This window comes from Gymnodraco acuticeps, unplaced genomic scaffold (assembly GCF_902827175.1).
Source record: "Gymnodraco acuticeps unplaced genomic scaffold, fGymAcu1.1, whole genome shotgun sequence".
Classification (NCBI taxonomy): domain Eukaryota; kingdom Metazoa; phylum Chordata; class Actinopteri; order Perciformes; family Bathydraconidae; genus Gymnodraco; species Gymnodraco acuticeps.
The window spans coordinates 186,645-203,684 of record NW_022990514.1 but is presented as its reverse complement, the minus strand read 5'-3'; the positions used below and the strand labels follow the sequence as shown (position 1 = coordinate 203,684).

The window sequence follows — 17,040 nt, the reverse complement described above, 5'->3', positions numbered from 1 at the left end:
AGTCTGTTTCTAACAGACATGGCGTGTTTGCTAGCCGTTAGCAGCATGAGCTCCTCAATGTTTTCTTTTATAAAACATCGCTCCTCATGGATACTCTGTTTGTTTCTAGTGATTCATGTGTCGACATCCTCCGCTAAGCTGGACAGCCTGAGAGAAGTGACGGACAGCAGCTGGGAGGAAATCCTGTCGGGAGAATGGATGATAGAATTGTGAGTGTGCTAATGCTAACTGCTAATGCTAACTAGCCTGTCAGTTAGCTATTTCCAGCTCCTAAAATCGGGCTTGACTTCCCTTAATCCTTTTAGGTCAACCTTTGAGTTTATTTTGTCTGTTTGTGTCAGCAGACATACTAATAAATACATTTAAATATGATTCTATGAAAAATAAATAAATAACAACATAAGAATAAAACATGTTTGAGCTTATGCAAGGTAAAAAAACAAACAAACTCGCATTTATAAATCCTTATTGGGAACAAACAATAATAATAATAATAATAGTGAAGGGTATATTTCAAGCTTCATATGCAAATAAGTGACTTTTTTTATCAACTAAGATTAGTTAGAAAATGTACTGAATTTATTTGAAAAGTGGGCTTATAACATTTGAATACTACTGTTTAATTGATGTTTACACATATATTTTAGAAGTACAATATAGGACAAGTACACGTTTCATGTTTGGCCCATATTCAAATTTAATTTAATTTGTAAAAACATAACAAGGATATATAAAGAGAACTGGGGCCTGTTCATTCCTATGGGAGCTACCGGCTAGCAGCTAACGGCTAACTAGCCTGTCAGTTAGCTATTTCCAGCTTCTAGAAACGGGCATGACATCCCTTATAAGTTTAGGTTGACGCTTAAATGTCTATTTTACCTAAAGATACAATAAATAAATATGATAAACGATCAATGTGCCTGGTTGTAATCCTGAAAAGTAGCTGAATCTAAGTTAATAGCTGTCACCTTCACTGAGCTAACTAGCATACCACAGAGTTCCATGCTAGCCATATTGTTATGCTAACTCTTAAAGTAAACACTCGGGGTGTTTCAGCTTGTAATTGGTTTATTTTACAAATGTACCACAAACTCAATATCATATTGCATTTAGTAAACTAAATGGAAACAAAACAAATGGATAAATAAAAAAACTATGGGAAATCACAACAAAATTAAAACGTGATTTAAACTATGATGCAGACATTAGACAGACACATTATTGTGAGGGATGTTGTTGTTTATCTGAGGCTTGACTTGTGACCCCCCCAGTTACGCTCCCTGGTGCCCAGCCTGCCAGCAGCTCCAGACGGTGTGGAAGGATTTTGCAGATTGGGGGGATGACATGGGGGTCAACATCGCCAAGGTGGACGTGACCGAGCAGCCCGGTAAGACTCAGTGACCTCTGCAGCTACACTGGGACTTTACATGCAACATACATGCACTTCTGCAGCTACTTTACATGCACTTCTACAGCTACACTGGGACTTTACATGCAACAAATACACATGCATGAGGGGGATGGAAATCCTTAAAAACACTCCACAAATCCACATGTTAAGAAAAGGGTGCAAAGTATACTGCTGTTGAAGCCCTACACAAACAGCATGTTTAAAAAAATGTATATCCTCAATTTTCCACAAATGATTGCTACATTTGATTTGTTTTTATCGAGTTCACAGTTTCTAATGTCATTATCTGAAAGGCTTTAATTTTTAACTGTGTGCATAAAATGTAGGAAGTATAAGATGCAAAGTCTACTAGGTACAGAAGCCTTAAACAAACATGGCTCAAACTTTTTATTTACTCTGTTTTCCACATTATAATCAATATTTTGTTTTGTTGAGATCACAAATTATTTGTTATTATCTCGAAATAACTAATGTTGTTTTCCCAAGATCATGGGATAAGATCATGAATTCAATATCATGAGAAAACAAAGAAATCCAACGTAATAGGCCTTTATCTCGTTGTCCCATGAAAACAACACTTATTTCGTAGTAATTAATAAATATCTTGTGATCTCAGGAAAACCATTAGAAGGCTGATTATCACGGGGAAAGGGAGGAAATGAAATGTGTGAAACGTGGTCTTTTAGAGATTACAACCTGAAATATCTGTATGTGCTTTGAAACCGTGATACTGACTCAGTGTTACTGTAATTCACTGTGTTGTGTGTCCATGTTTTGACCCAGCTCTGTATTAAATGTCCTCTCTGTCAGGTCTGAGCGGGCGCTTCATCATCACTTCACTTCCAACCATTTACCAGTAAGTTCTGAGTAACTGTGTTTTATCACTTCCTCTTGTGGGGTCAGTAAAGCGGATGTTCACCATTTTGATAGATGTGGCTCTTAATATCAGTTTAGATCAACGCTGTTCTCCTTTCTCTCCATTTTGAAGTGTCTCCATCTTATGTCTGCACAACTTACTTTAACTAATCATTAGTAAGGAAAAAACATCTCACTTGTTTTAATTAAAGGAGGGTATGAATACATGCACATTGTAGGGAAGCAGGTCATTTTTAACCATTGGATTATATTATTTATTCTGATTAATCATTTGCCGGTGACATATAAGGAAATAGTGAAGACTTAAAAGTTATTTTTTCCCCAATCGTAGAACTAAATATGATTTAATCCCTGATAAAAATGTATAAAATGGTAAGAAAAAGAGCTACTAAAAAGTGTGTTTTATGCTTTAAAATGTATGTAAAATGCTGCTTTGTCCCCTAAAAGTTTTTAAATAGTTTTAACCTTAGAGAAAATCACTTCCCTCTTCACTAAATACCACCAGCAGACACAAACACATCCTGTGATCGCAGAGTTTCCTTTCTATTTTCAGTGTATAAGTCATTTCTGTGTAAAGTAAACATCCAAAATGTTTTACGTTCAGATTCTGGTTTTACTTTGACAGATGCATCGTTTCTGCTGATCATAACCTTTATATATACAGTCTATGATCATAACATTGCAGAGAAAATGTGCACGTATATTTGTACAGATATACCCATTTTGCTGTTTCATTCTTTATGCTGTCCCTCAACACAATAACTCCCCAGCAGCTAAACACATGTGTCTGGCCATGATATATCCCTCACAGAAAATAGGGCTCAAGTCGCCTCACTGTTCCTAATGTATGTTTTGTTTATTTGTGTCATAGATGTAAAGACGGCCGTGTTTCAGGAAGTATCAGGCGCTCGCACTAAAGAAGAACTTCCTGAGCTTCGTGGACGAGCAGAAATGGAAATCCATCGAGCCGATCTCTTCCTGGTTTCGGTCCCGTCCTCCTTCCTGTGAGGTAAATGCAAACACTTCAAGATTCAAGGCTTTTATTGTCTAATCCTACAGAGCTACAGTGTAGTATATCAATGAAAATCTATGTCCCAGGCTCCACAGTGGCAACACAATACAACCAGTATCTAATCCATTCCATCCATCCATCTATCCATCTCTCTATCTATCTATCCATCTATCCATCTCTCTATTATCCATCCATACATCTAGCCATCCATCTATCCATCCTCTCTATCTATCGATCCATCTAATCCATCTCTCTATCTATCCATCCTATCCATCTCTCTATCTATCTATCCATCTATCCATCTCTCTATCTCTCTATCTATCTATCCATCTATCTATCTATCCATCTATCCATCTCTCTATCTATCCATCTATCCATCTCTCTATCTATCCATCTATCCATCTCTCTATCTATCCATCCATCTATCCATCTCTCTATCTATCCATCCATCTATCCATCTCTCTATCTATCCATCTATCCATCTCTCTATCTATCTATCCATCCATCTATCTATCTATCCATCTATCTATCCATCCATCCATCTATCTATCTATCCATCTATCTATCCATCTATCCATCTATCTATCCATCTACTATCCATCCATCTATCCATCTCTCTATCCATCTATCCATCCATCTATCCATCCATCTATCTATCTATCCATCTACTATCCATCTATCTATCTATCTATCTATCTACCTATCCATCTATCTATCTCTCTACCTATCCATCTACTATCCATCTATCTATCCATCTCTCTATCCATCTATCCATCCATCTATCTATCTATCTACCTATCCATCTACTATCCATCTATCTATCCATCTCTCTATCCATCTATCCATCCATCTATCCATCCATCTATCTATCTATCCATCTATCTATCTATCTATCTATATATCTATCTATCTACTTCAGTAATTAAATATAATATATATATATATATATATATATATATATATATTATATATTATATTATATTCGCTGTACTCACAAACTACTGCAGGGAAATAAGGATGTTTCTGTTCCAATAACACGAGAGGCCAACATCCAGTCAGCAGTTCAACTTTGAATAAGAGCCGTTTCTCAGTTTATTTGACTGGGGTTGAACACCAACAAGGTCCATTCAATGGTACGACAAGTAAAACAGGCCAAATTTAAATATTGCGTGCGCCATCCAGTGTTGGGTGTAACAGAGTTACGGTAATGTAACGCATTACTAATGACATTTGGGTAATATGCTACCCGTTACAATTCTCAGTAACGCAGTTGCAACACATTTTAACCCGAAATTAAATGGTGTTTTGTTTTTTAAGAATTCACTAGCATCGTGAGACATTCCGACACCAGAGAAAAATATTGCGGGTAGATTAGTAAGTCTGGTGTTTTCCCTTCAGGCTCATCAAGATCCCTCCGCTTCGCGTCAGGCTCCCTGATCCGCCTGTCGGGTGTTCTTTTCCCCATAATGACGCCTCGCTGCGCATTATCCCGCTTATTAACAAACTACAGAGCCCATTGCGTGTTCCTGTTATTGTTCACTTCCTGTCTGCCTTCTTCTGGTGATTTATCTGACGTCCAGCGCTCCGTCTTTAACCTCTTTCTCTTTCTTGATCCTCCTTAGCAACCTTCATTATAGTCCTCGACAGCGGTCTGTACTGTATTAACAACGTGTCACATGAATTTACAATCAGAATCGAGTATTCAACTAAGCCGTGTAATACAAGTTGTTCGTAGCCTTAATGGTCTACACAGTTGTTATGCTATACCACATCGCCCTTCGCTGGATGCATAATGAGCTGAACTAAACTACATTTTAGCATTTAAAATACCTAGCCATTCTTTCGCGGTTATTTTGGTAAAGTATTATAAAAGTAGTGTAACTCATTAGATTTCAGAGACAGTAATATTGTAATGTAACTTATTACTTAAAAAGGACAGTAATATGTACTGTATTACATTTTGGAAGTAACTTGCCCAACACTGAATACAACATATACAATAGTGCAAGTAAATACAATCAAATAGAATAGAAGTAGTGCCGTACGAGTCTATATACATACATATGAATATGTAAGTTGCAAACAGGTGATGATGTTCTTGGTTCAGGTGTTTAACTGGTGATACATGTGAGGATGGAGTGATTGTTAATGAAAACTATGATCAAATATGATTAACACCATTTTTTTATCATGACTAAAATAAGACGATAAAGTTGATGAAATTAATATAACAGGTTTTTCTTCTAGAAACATTTAGTATGAGGGCAACACTGATTATACGCTGATCTTGTGAATAAGATATATAAATTCTCGTGTGTAAAAAAACAAAAAATCTATTCTTAGCGTCTGTTCTCTGTCGGTTTAATCTCCTCCTTGATGTTTGTTATTGTCTGTGTAGAAGTTACAGTTTGAATAACCTGCTGTTGTTTCCTCCTCTCGCAGAATGAATTCCATGTCGGCTTTGTTCAAGCTCTCCATGTTTATCCGGGTAAGTGAGGACCTACCCGCTCACTGTCACACACAGGAGGTTTATTGTAGGAAGATATTTATTTAAATTCTCATAATCCATTTGAAGAAGAATAGTCTGCTCGGTGGGAGAGAATCAGAGCGGCTTTTACCTGCACAACAAAACAAATCCAGTTTTACAGGATACACATTCAAAATGCAGCCTCATGTGAAGCACAGATAGGACGTATTTTAGGAAGGGCACACTTATAGGAAACTCAAAGCTGTTAAACTTAATTAAAAGAAATGACGCTGTGGAGCAGGGTTTAGACGAAGCAGATCTCTTCTGGTATATGATATATTATTTCCATTTTCAATTCTTTCTCATATTTCTTTTTTTACTTTTTATGTATTGACTTAGTTTTACGAATGTATTGGAGACTATTTTCAGCTGCAGGTTGAGCCAACAACCCAGATATTTAGTATTTTAGTTAATGTGTTAAAGAGGACCTATCATGCAAAATGCATTTTCTGATGTCTTTTATACATAAAGATGTGTCCCCGGCAGTGGTTGCGTTAGACTTTTTCGTTGTCCGTCATTTTGACGGACAGGATCGTAAAATTTCCGTCATAATCCATTATTACCCGTCATTTTATTTTCATGTTTTAATGATGAGACATATTTATGTTTGGGTACTAAGCAGCAAATGTTCATTCATTCCTTTTTTTTATGGTTCATACAGAACTTTTAAGGGCATGGAGAAAAAAAAAGATGAACAGAGACACCGACCGTGCGGTCACTTTTCATGTCAAAACGAACATGAATGATTTATTTTTCCTTGCCACTTGCTTGTCCCTCTGCTGCTGGCTGAACGTTGTCAGTTTTAGTCTTACTGGCTTGTCCTTCATCCTCTAGTCTACCGCATCAATCCCTCTTTTTTCACCTCGTTTATCCACATCATCACAATTACTGGGCTTATTAAAAAAAGCTTCGGACGATCAGCTGCCGTGACAATTTGCGATTGCTAAAGCCGGTTAAACAACGAGGTAATCAACGAGGTCAAATACAAGACTAGACAATAGCTACTTAATATGCACACACTCGCCACCAACCGGACAGGGGTGTGAATGACTAAATAATAGTTACAGTAGAGTAGCTACAGTAGATCGCCCTCAATCTACCTGGCCACTAAGGATGTAATATAATGTGGGCCGCTGGTAGGCATTTTGGCGCTGTTCCGAGTTGTGTTCTAATCCGTCAAAATGACGGACTGCTTTCAGATTTTTCCGTCACTCTTTTCCTCCGTACCCACATCTCTAAAAACGGGCTACAACGGAGCTGATCCAGATTTGCGTCCGATATGACGTCATATCTGAAATGTGGACCCACGGCCCAATCAGAAACTTTGCTATCAGAAACAATGCCCGACTGCTTTGGACGTAATATGGTCGGTGTTTACATTAGCATCGCTAACACTCAGAGCTAACCTGTACTGGAGAGCATGTGTGTGAAGAAGCAGGAAGTAAAAAGGAACTCACCTTGTGGTATAACCGGCAAGAGAGAAAGCCTTTGAGCTCCAAACTGTTTCAGAGAGAATCCTTGATGTGGTTCAGAACATGATGGCATTTAATCACAGCAGAATTTAACTTTATCTCCGGTAGAATTCTCATTCTCATTCTCCTATATATATTTTTTTCAAGCTAAGGACCCCAAATCAGCATTTCTCTAACAGGGCTGGAATAGAGGGGTATGAGGGATTTCTAAAATGCATGATCTGTTTGGTATTTTGAGCTAAACACATTATAGACATGTTTTTATATATTTGTATATATCTGAGACCCATAATATATGCCTAAAAGTAGCATGATAGGAGACCTTTAATGTCTGTTCCTGTAGTGACGATGTGTTGTAATGTTTTGCAGCGCTGTCACAACTACATGACGGATCATCTGGGGATCCCTGTGTGGGGATCGTACGTGATCTTCGGCCTCGCCACGCTCTTCTCTGGACTCGCTCTGGGACTGGTTGGTTATTATTCATCATTGTAAACAGATATAGTGCATTGAGTCTAATCATGCATCACAGTGTCTTAATGGTGCCGGTTCTCTCTGCAGCTCCTGGTGTTCATCGCAGACTTCGCCTTCCCCTCGAGACGCTTTTCCTCTTCGGACTACTACCAGAGTGAGTCTCACATTCGATCATAGAAATGCTGCTTTACTGAACTTCAACACACGTCAGGAGAAAGCCCGGATATTCTATGAAGGGCCACAAAGATCCATCAGGCTCAAATATCAATGTTTCCGCCAGACACGTGCCTCATGATAAAAAAGGAAGTCACACACACTTTTAAACTGTGTTCCCGAGGAAACTTCAAATAAGAGCCGTCATATTTTATCACGTCGTCATGCAAACAAAAAGGGACAAAATTAGAGCTGCGTGATTTCGAAACAAATATTTGTACTGATAGTTGTCAGGGAATAATTTCGCCCTGCATGTTTACCTTTCGCCCTCTGACGCAGCTGACCAGCCTTGAGCAGCCGTTATCTCCCGTAAGGAGGGGCTGCCCTAGCAAGTTGTTGATGTTGCCAGTTTGTGACCGGGCAACTCTCTGTCAGAGATAGTTATTGTTGTGGGACACCTGGAACACATCCTTCTCGGGTGGAGATGACCCCGAGCCATAAGCGACAACAAAAGTGTCCTCAGCTGTTTAGTCTATCTATTGAAGAATGTTGATTATTACACTCTCTAGTTAAAACCTGGAGCTACAGGAGGGCTCTTCAGAACTGATTGTGGCATCTCAACCGTGTGGTCAACTCGTGGCCCGTGACATGTCTCGTGAATTCTCCGGCCGAAGCTCCAAATAAACCGTCAGTGTTTGCCATCAAAGCTCCAGCTCTCCTCGTGTCTCTGAGTCCTGACTCCCATTGCTTCAGACGTTTCCCCCACACTATGTTTTATAGTTATTAACCCTTCGTGTCTGCTATATCTTCTAACGCCACCCTCCCTGTTCTCCTGCAGAGACACAGACTCTGGAGCACTTTTTATTTGATCTTTAATTTGTTTATTTACAGTTATAATGTATAAATATTGATTGAGAAGCAAACCCTGGATTACTTTTATTAGTTTGAAAGAAAGAGTTGTATAACTTGGAGTCTGTTTTTTCTGCCTCGCCACCTGATCACGAGCGTCTGGAAGAAAGAGAACATGTTCAAAATGTGTAATTTTACAGTCAATTAATGGCGCGTTTCCACTGCAGGCCTCGCTCAGTTTGGTTAGGCCTTATTAGGCCCGGCTCACTTTAATGCTGCGCTTCCATTACAGTTTAGGAACTGGGGTAGTTACTATAGTAACGCAGTGTAGGCGGAGCCGTGACGTCATCTTCAATGAGTGCCCCAGAAAAACATCAGCCGTTAGCTCTTAGCCCTCAGAGCTCACAGCTCCTCATATCTGTTCAGAAACTAGACAAAAGTTAAACAAGTACAAACCACAGACTGCCAGTGTCATGGCGAATACAGTCGCTGGTTTATTTATGTCTGTGTAGGCCGTTGTTGTGAGTGTGGACGGAGCATATACTGCGTTAGCTTAGTCGATCTCCATTCAGAAAACACGCATTTTAAATGGTTGTTCGCCTGCCGTCTGTCTGCAGACTTGTCAAAGCATTAATTCATGGTTTTTACTAACCGGTATCAGTATGTTGTTACTTCGGCATCATTTTGAAACGTGTATTACAATTAAATCACGGTCAAATATGTTCATCTTGTTGTAGTTGTAGCCCCCTTGCCAGCGATTCTCTCTCTAGTTTAGCATACTCAGCCCGACTCAGCCTGGTTGTTCCTGGCCCTAGAACCACGATTTTATGGGGCCAGAAAAACTGTGAATTAGGACCCGCTAGCCAAGTGGAAACGCAACCAAAAACGGGCCCCGCACGGCTCGGCACGCTTAAAGCGAGCTCCGCGCTGCAGTGGAAACGCGCCATTATATTGATTCGTTTTAAATAGGGACGCTCCGATCGCCACTTTTGGGGCCGATCGCCGGAATCAGTATCGGCCGATACCGATCGAGTGGGCGGGGCCTATGGGGATCTTCCATTTAAAGTGATGTTGCGCTTCCACAAACAACAACCAACATAATTATTACATTCAAATGAAGTACATTATTCAAGTTTACATTAACTTTGGAGAATAACACGGGAGAAATGAGCGGAAGCGCTCTCTTTTCCTCTCTCTCTCCCCTGACAGCCTGTCAGTATCGTCTCCTGCAGCTCACTGATCCAGTAATGACTGAGTGACCCGACAGTGAAGAATAAACATATGTATAACTAGTGTAGCTTGTTCCAGAGGTAGATCAAATAGCCAAGTGTGTTAGGTCTAACTCTTAGTGTGTGTTGCTCCGCTCACCGGTCCGTCACAGCGGGTAGAGCTGCAGGATTTCTGCTTCACACACGTTACATAACGCTATTTTACTGTCATTTTCGGACACCTTAAAATAATGCCAGACTGGTGAAGCCATTTTGGCGAGCTTGTTTTGCCGCACACAGAGAAAAGCGTCATGTATTTTACGTCATCATTTTACGCCATGCGATCGGCTCTCGCGATCGGCATTTTTAGAGAGCACCGATCGATCGGCAGAGAGTGAGTATCGGTCGATATCGATCCGACCATCCCTAGTTTTAAACTATAAATAATCTTTCAATATAAAAAATAAGCATTGCTAGAATTAATAAATGTTCTGGGTGTTTGAAAATTACTCTTTTTTTTGTTAGATCTGACCAAAAGTGAGATTTTTTGGAGTTCTGGGAAAAAGTTGGAATTCTGACAATATTTGTATTTGTTGAGAAAAATATACTATAATTTTTCTGAAATAAATATTTCTCATTTTTTTCTGAAAATAAAACATATCTATTTCTACTATAATTTAGTGTCTTCTGATTTGTTTTTATTCTGAAAATCTCTGAATTTACATTTGATTTTTTTCTGAAAACAATGTTTTTTCTCAAAATTCAGAAAATCTTTTTTTTAACCTTTTTTCCTGATTCTAACCCGACAGAGAAGCAGACCCTGGAGCAGGCTCGTCTGATTCAGCGTCAGGAGGACGAGCACGAGGCGGACGGAGAGGAGGAGGAGGACGAAGACGAGGAGGACGAAGAGCAGGACGAGGTGTGGAGGAGGAGGAGGAGAGGCTCCCCCGAGGGCCTGCCCGACGAGGCGCTGAGGAAGAGGGTGGTGGGGACCCGGGAGCAGCAGGACGACGAAGAGGACGACGATTCCTAAAGTCTGCAGTGAAGACCTGGAGTCAGTGTTTACAGCAGGGAGTAGAAACCTCCTCTTCCTCTTCCTCCTCCTCTTCCTCCCTAGTTGCTCCTCAGAGCCTCAGACTCCTCCTGAAACAGAAACACTCCCCAGCAGCAGGAGGAGCGCCGAGGAGTCGGTATGAAGCTGGATCTTGGCAATGTTGTTTATGCTATGCATCGTTTTTTTAAATGTGCGTTTATTATGTGTTTGCCTCAGAAATATTATTATTATTTTATCCCAGGCGTGTTCCTCCTCCTCCTCTAATGTATTCATACGGTTATTTTATGTTTCTTATGTTTTCCTTAACCCAAACGTAACATATTAACCCAAATCATCTCTGTGTTTGATGGAGGAAAGTGTGAAATACCTGAAGTGTTATAATCCTTAAGATTTAGCAAAAATTCAAATAGGAATGGCGTCTTATTTTGTAGTCAAAGCATTTCCTGTTACTCCTTCATAATTGTGAAGTAGCAGCAGCCGCAGGAAATGTGTGAGGATGGTTTTAATTTAGGCTAGAGCTGCGACTGTAGTAAACTAAAGTTATATTTCATGCCAAAAAATATCTAATTCTGCTAAATAAATAAATAAAATCGTCTTATTTTGTATTATCGCATCCTGTCACTCCTTCACAATAAAGCCCCACTGTTTCTCCAGTTACATGCTTTTGTTGTGAAGTAGGAAAAGCAGGAAATGTTATGTTGATATCAGGATAAACAAAGTGACGCTGATACTTGTAAATATTATTTATTTCCTGCTAAAAAAAGGCAATTTCATTCCAGCAAAAACCCGCCATCAATTAAAAAAACTACTTTTATAGAGGTCAATAATTAATATAAATACCTTGGCACCATGTACGACATTAAATGTATGTTTTGTTCATGAAAATCTTAAGGATTATACCTTTGAATCAGACGAAACTTTAATTTGATGTGAGCTGCACTTTAGTTTGCAGAAATGCAGTGAGTTAGAAGCAGATTTTATTGTGAAAGGAACTATATCCCCTCCAAAATAAAAGCCCTGGTGTATTTTTTTGTCCCAGTCCCAACAATCAACCAACGGGATGTTTCATTTTACTTTGTGTTATTATGTTTACGTGTGATTCTCTAATTATGAAAGGAGACGTTTAATTAAAGAGCCCAGATGTATCTGCATGCCATTAAAGAAAACAAAAGGAAGAGGATATATTTAGGGACGCCTTTTTATATAAATCAAATACGGAGCGAATAATGCTGTCTTATTTTAACCACTTTAAATTCCAACTTTTTTACGCTAACATGTCAAATGTAACCTGGATTTGCTTGGTGAATTTATCTAAACGAGTGCTTTTTGGTTTCTTTTTGAAATCTCGAACAAATTTGCACTTTTTCTGCTAATTTTTCAGATATTAACGGCGCTCGGCTTGTATTCATTTCAGTGTGTAAGGCAAAATGTGTGTGTGTGTGTGTGTGTGTGTGTGTGTGTGTGTGTGTGTGTGTGTGTGTGTGTGTGTGTGTGTGTGTGTGTGTGTGTGTGTGTGTGTGTGTGTGTGTGTGTGTGTGTGTGTGTGTGTGTGTGTGTGTGTGTGTGTGTGTGTGTGTGTGTGTGTGTGTGTGTGTGTGTGTGTGTGTGTGTGTGTGTGTGTGTGTGTGTGTGTGTACACACATTTCAGTTTTGATTAGGCGTATAATGACCAGTTTAGACTTTGATTTATTTCTTATAATTATAATTTTTGGAGACGGTTGTGATTTTTATTTTACCCGCCTCGTAGCATTCACACTTTACTCTGAGCTCCTTTCATTGTTTCAATATTTCTTTTAAATAAAGATTAACTCTGAAAAAACTGTCTCATGTTGTTTATTCCTACTAACACAAATGCATGTATTAGGGATGCACACTGGAAGTAAAAACAGGACAATATTTGAGTACAACGAGCGGATACAGATTTGCTGCCGATATGACGTCAAATCGGATGGTGGACCCACAGAGAGTAGCTATCAGAAACAATGCCTGACGTGTTTTGGACGTAATCTCGTCTTTGTTTACATTAGCAAGCCTCGCTAACACTCAGAGCTAACCTGTACTGGAGGGCACATGTGTTTTAAAAGCATTACATTACATTGCATTTAGCTGACGCTTTTATCCAAAGCGACTTACAATAAGTACATTCGACCAGGAAGACACAACCTTGAAGAAAACAGAATCATATAAGTACATCAGGTTTCATAGAGCCAAACATTTCAAGTGCTACTCAACTGGCTTTAGATAAGCCAGTCCTTTATTAGTATATAAGTGCTTTGTTAATAAATCTATCGCTCGAAGTGGAGTCGAAAGAGATGAGTTTTCAGTTTGCGCCGGAAGGTGTGTAAGCTATCTGCCGTCCTGATGTCAATGGGGAGCTCATTCCACCATCTTGGAGCCAGGATAGCAAACCCACGTGTTTTTGCTGATGGGAACTTGGGTCCCCCTCGCAGCGAGGGCGCAACGAGTCGTTTGGCTGATGCAGAGCGGAGTGCACGCGCTGGGGTGTACGGTTTAACCATGTCCTGGATGTACGAAGGGCCAGATCCATTCGCAGCATGGTAAGCAAGTACCAGTGTCTTGAAGTGGATTCTAGCAGTTACCGGAAGCCAGTGAAGGGAGCGGAGGAGCGGAGTGGTGTGGGAGAATTTAGGAAGGTTGAAGACCAGACGAGCCGCTGCATTCTGGATGAGCTGCAGAGGTCGGATGGCACATGCAGGTAGACCAGCCAGGAGGGAGTTGCAGTAGTCTAGGCGTGAGATGACGAGAGCCTGGACCAGAACCTGAGTCGCTTTCTGTGTCAGCTTGGGACGCATCCTCCTGATGTTGTAAAGCGTGTATCTGCAGCAACGGGTTGTAGCAGCGATGTTTGCAGTGAAGGACAGGTTGTTATCTAGGGTCACACCCAGATTCCTTGCAGTCTGAGTCGGGGAAACAACTGAGGTGCCGATGTTGATTGTTAGGTCAAGAGTGGGACAATCTTTTCCCGGAAGAGAGCAGCTCAGTCTTGTCAAGGTTGAGCTTGAGGTGATGAGCAGACATCCACTGAGAGATGTCCGCTAGACAAGCAGAGATGCGTGCAACGACCTGGGTCTCTGAGCGGGGAAAGGACAGAATTAATTGGGTGTCGTCAGCGTAGCAGTGGTAAGAAAAACCATGCGGGCTAATGACTGATCCGAGCGAGTTTGCAGGAAATAATAAAAGGAACTCACCTTGTGATAAACCTGCAAGAGAAAAAGCCTTTGAGCTCCATACTGTTTCAGAAATAATCCTTGGTGTGGTTTAGAACAGGATGGTGTTCTATCACAGCAGAATTTAACTTTATCTCCGGTAGAATTCTGATCAGGCATTAGCTCTGCCTCCTCTTTTCTTTTCTTTTTTTTTTCAAGCTAAGGACCCAAAATCTGCGTTTCTCTAACAGGGCAGCAAAAGAGGGGTATGAGCAGTATGAGGCATGGCTACAATGGGGGATCTGTTTGGTATTTTAAGCAAAACACTTCACAGACATGTTTTGTATAGGCCCTACAATATATGTTCCCAATATAGCATAATAGATCCACTTTAAGTTAGAGTATACAGTGGTAGTATTCTGTCTTTTATTGGTTAGTTGGCATCATTTGGATGTTTTTTCACCTCTTTTATAGATATTTTCTGGTTGTTTCTTGTCCATATTTGCATATTTTGTTTCTGCTTTGATAATTGTGCACCTCTGTTGTGACGTGTTGCCTGTTGTTATTCCTCTTTAGTCTCTTATTTGTTATTTTGTGAGCCTTTCGTGTCTTTTTATTTCTTGTTTTATACATTTTGTGTCTCTTTGTAACTTCCCAACATTAAAATTCAATAAAAAGTGGGTATTTCTTTGCAAAAATAATATGAAAATAAAAGCAAATATATAATATCGGCCAGCAGATGTCGCTCTTACACTAGTTTAATATTTTGTTCAGAAAGGCAAGTTTATATTTTGTTCAACAAGATCAAAATCCCTTCTGTTAGACTTTGACCAAATATCCTGAAACTAACCAGAACCCTGACTACACTGCTACACGGTCATTTATTAATCAGTCTACAAAGGTGTTTTAAAAAGGTAAGATATTGTAAAAAATAAATGACAAATGGATAATAATGGTTCAAATTAAATGTATTTCAGAGAACAATAGCTAGTGTTGAAGTCCCAGCCACTGATTGTATTTAAGCTTTGACATATTCTAGTATGTTTTACTTTATGCACATCTTTGATATTAATACTGCTGTTCAGGAGGTGGACGTTAGACGAGATGACATGCTCTCGTGTCTGCAGGTCGATCAGGACGTGATTGAAAGTGATGAACCTGTCAAACACAGAATTCATTTTAATAAGCTGAACACACACATTCATAAAAAGTCAAATCTGTCTCAGGGAAACATCATGATGACCCTTCTGAAGAGGTACACAGCCGTATGATATATTATATCCAGTTCATTTTACACAAAAAAGAAAAGGGCTTCAGTTTTGTTCGGCTGCTGCGTCTCTCTTCATGCATGATCTCTTTAACAGTTATTTAAATCATAATTCAATTCTAATGAATTATCTGACCTCAGACCAGGTGACTGCCTGCTGAATCATCAGTGTGAAGACACACACAGACACACACACAGATTTAACCCTCCTTCAGTCACATGAACACGTTTATTAGAGTCCTCTTTAAATATATGTTACTAACAGTTAAATCCTCTGACACACACACACACACACACACTGACGGAGGCATCTTCTTCTCACAGAGGCTATGGGCAGAAACAACAACAAACTGTTCAAACTTTATTTCTGTTTCAAGCATCATGTAATTATGCGAGCTGAGAGGAAGTGACACACAGGGTGTGCAACGGGAATGAAAACAAAGATGTAGTTCTGAGTCTCTGCTGGGCAGAGGTGGGAAGTAATACAAGCACCTCAAGCAACTTGGAGGTGCTTTACTTGAGTATTTCAATTTTATGCTACCTTGTAATTCTACTCCACTACAGTTCAGAGGTACATGGTGTACTTTTACTCCACTACATGTATTTAATACCTTTAGTTACTCTACAGATGTGGATGAATGATGTGAAATATAATAAAGTGTTGAATCAGACTTTAGTTCCACCTGGAGTAAATCCACCAGCTACCCTGCAGTATACAAAAGCTGAGGGTTAGGCTAGGTTTCTTTTACAGAAACAAGTCCTGTTTCTCGCTTGAGGCCAGGAAAAGGCTAGTCACTGTGACCTTTTTACCTGTGCTGGATTATGGTGATTTGTTATATATGAATGCACCTGCCAATTACCTGAACAAGTTAGATGCTGCGTATCACAGTGCACTTACGCATCACTGTACCCTGTATACCAAGGCGGTTATGCCATCACTTACTGTACGGAGGCTCAGTCACTGGTACTTTTTCATTTACAAAGCCATGTTGGATGAAATACCATCTTATATCTGCTCCCTGATCTCTCTGCGAATTGAAAGTACTTATTGCCTGAGATCGCATGCTGTGGTTTTATTAAATGTGCCAAGTGCTAGGACTGTCTTAGGGAAGAAAGCTTTTAGATGTGCAGCTCCACTAACATGGAACAGTCTGCAAAAAGAATGGAAAATTACCAAGCTAGTACCACTACATGTTTTTAAAGCTCGGTTGGATGCTACACAATCAGATGCTGTTGGTACCTGTACTTGTGGTTAAATATGTAAATTGTAATCCCTGTACATTTTGCTGTATGATGTCCTTTTGTTGTTCTGTTGTTTATGTGTTTATGTCTTCTTGTGGAACCTACTGCTGCAGGTCTCCCTTGAAAAAGAGATCATTGATCTCAATGGGATTTTACCTGGATAAATAAAGGTTTTGAATTGAATTGAATTCAGACTAGCTGCACCTTTACCAGCTTTGAGAACACTTTCATGATCAATCATTATAAAACATATCATATATATTATTCTGAAATGGACCAATCTGCACAATGACTACTTTTACTGTCGCTACTTTCACTATATTTTGAT

At 39.6% G+C, this 17,040-nt stretch overlaps 1 protein-coding gene across 1 annotated transcript; it reads left to right on the top strand.

Moving 5' to 3' along the window:
- On the top strand, positions 1–12,855 carry tmx1 (thioredoxin-related transmembrane protein 1). The gene is given in 10 exon segments (XM_034227163.1): positions 1–209; positions 1,272–1,387; positions 2,222–2,267; positions 3,159–3,171; positions 3,174–3,275; positions 3,278–3,291; positions 5,742–5,787; positions 7,668–7,769; positions 7,860–7,926; positions 10,792–12,855. Coding segments are annotated over 10 exon segments (921 nt in total). The 5' UTR covers positions 1–18; the 3' UTR covers positions 11,016–12,855.
- The last annotated feature ends 4,185 nt before the right edge of the window (positions 12,856–17,040 follow it).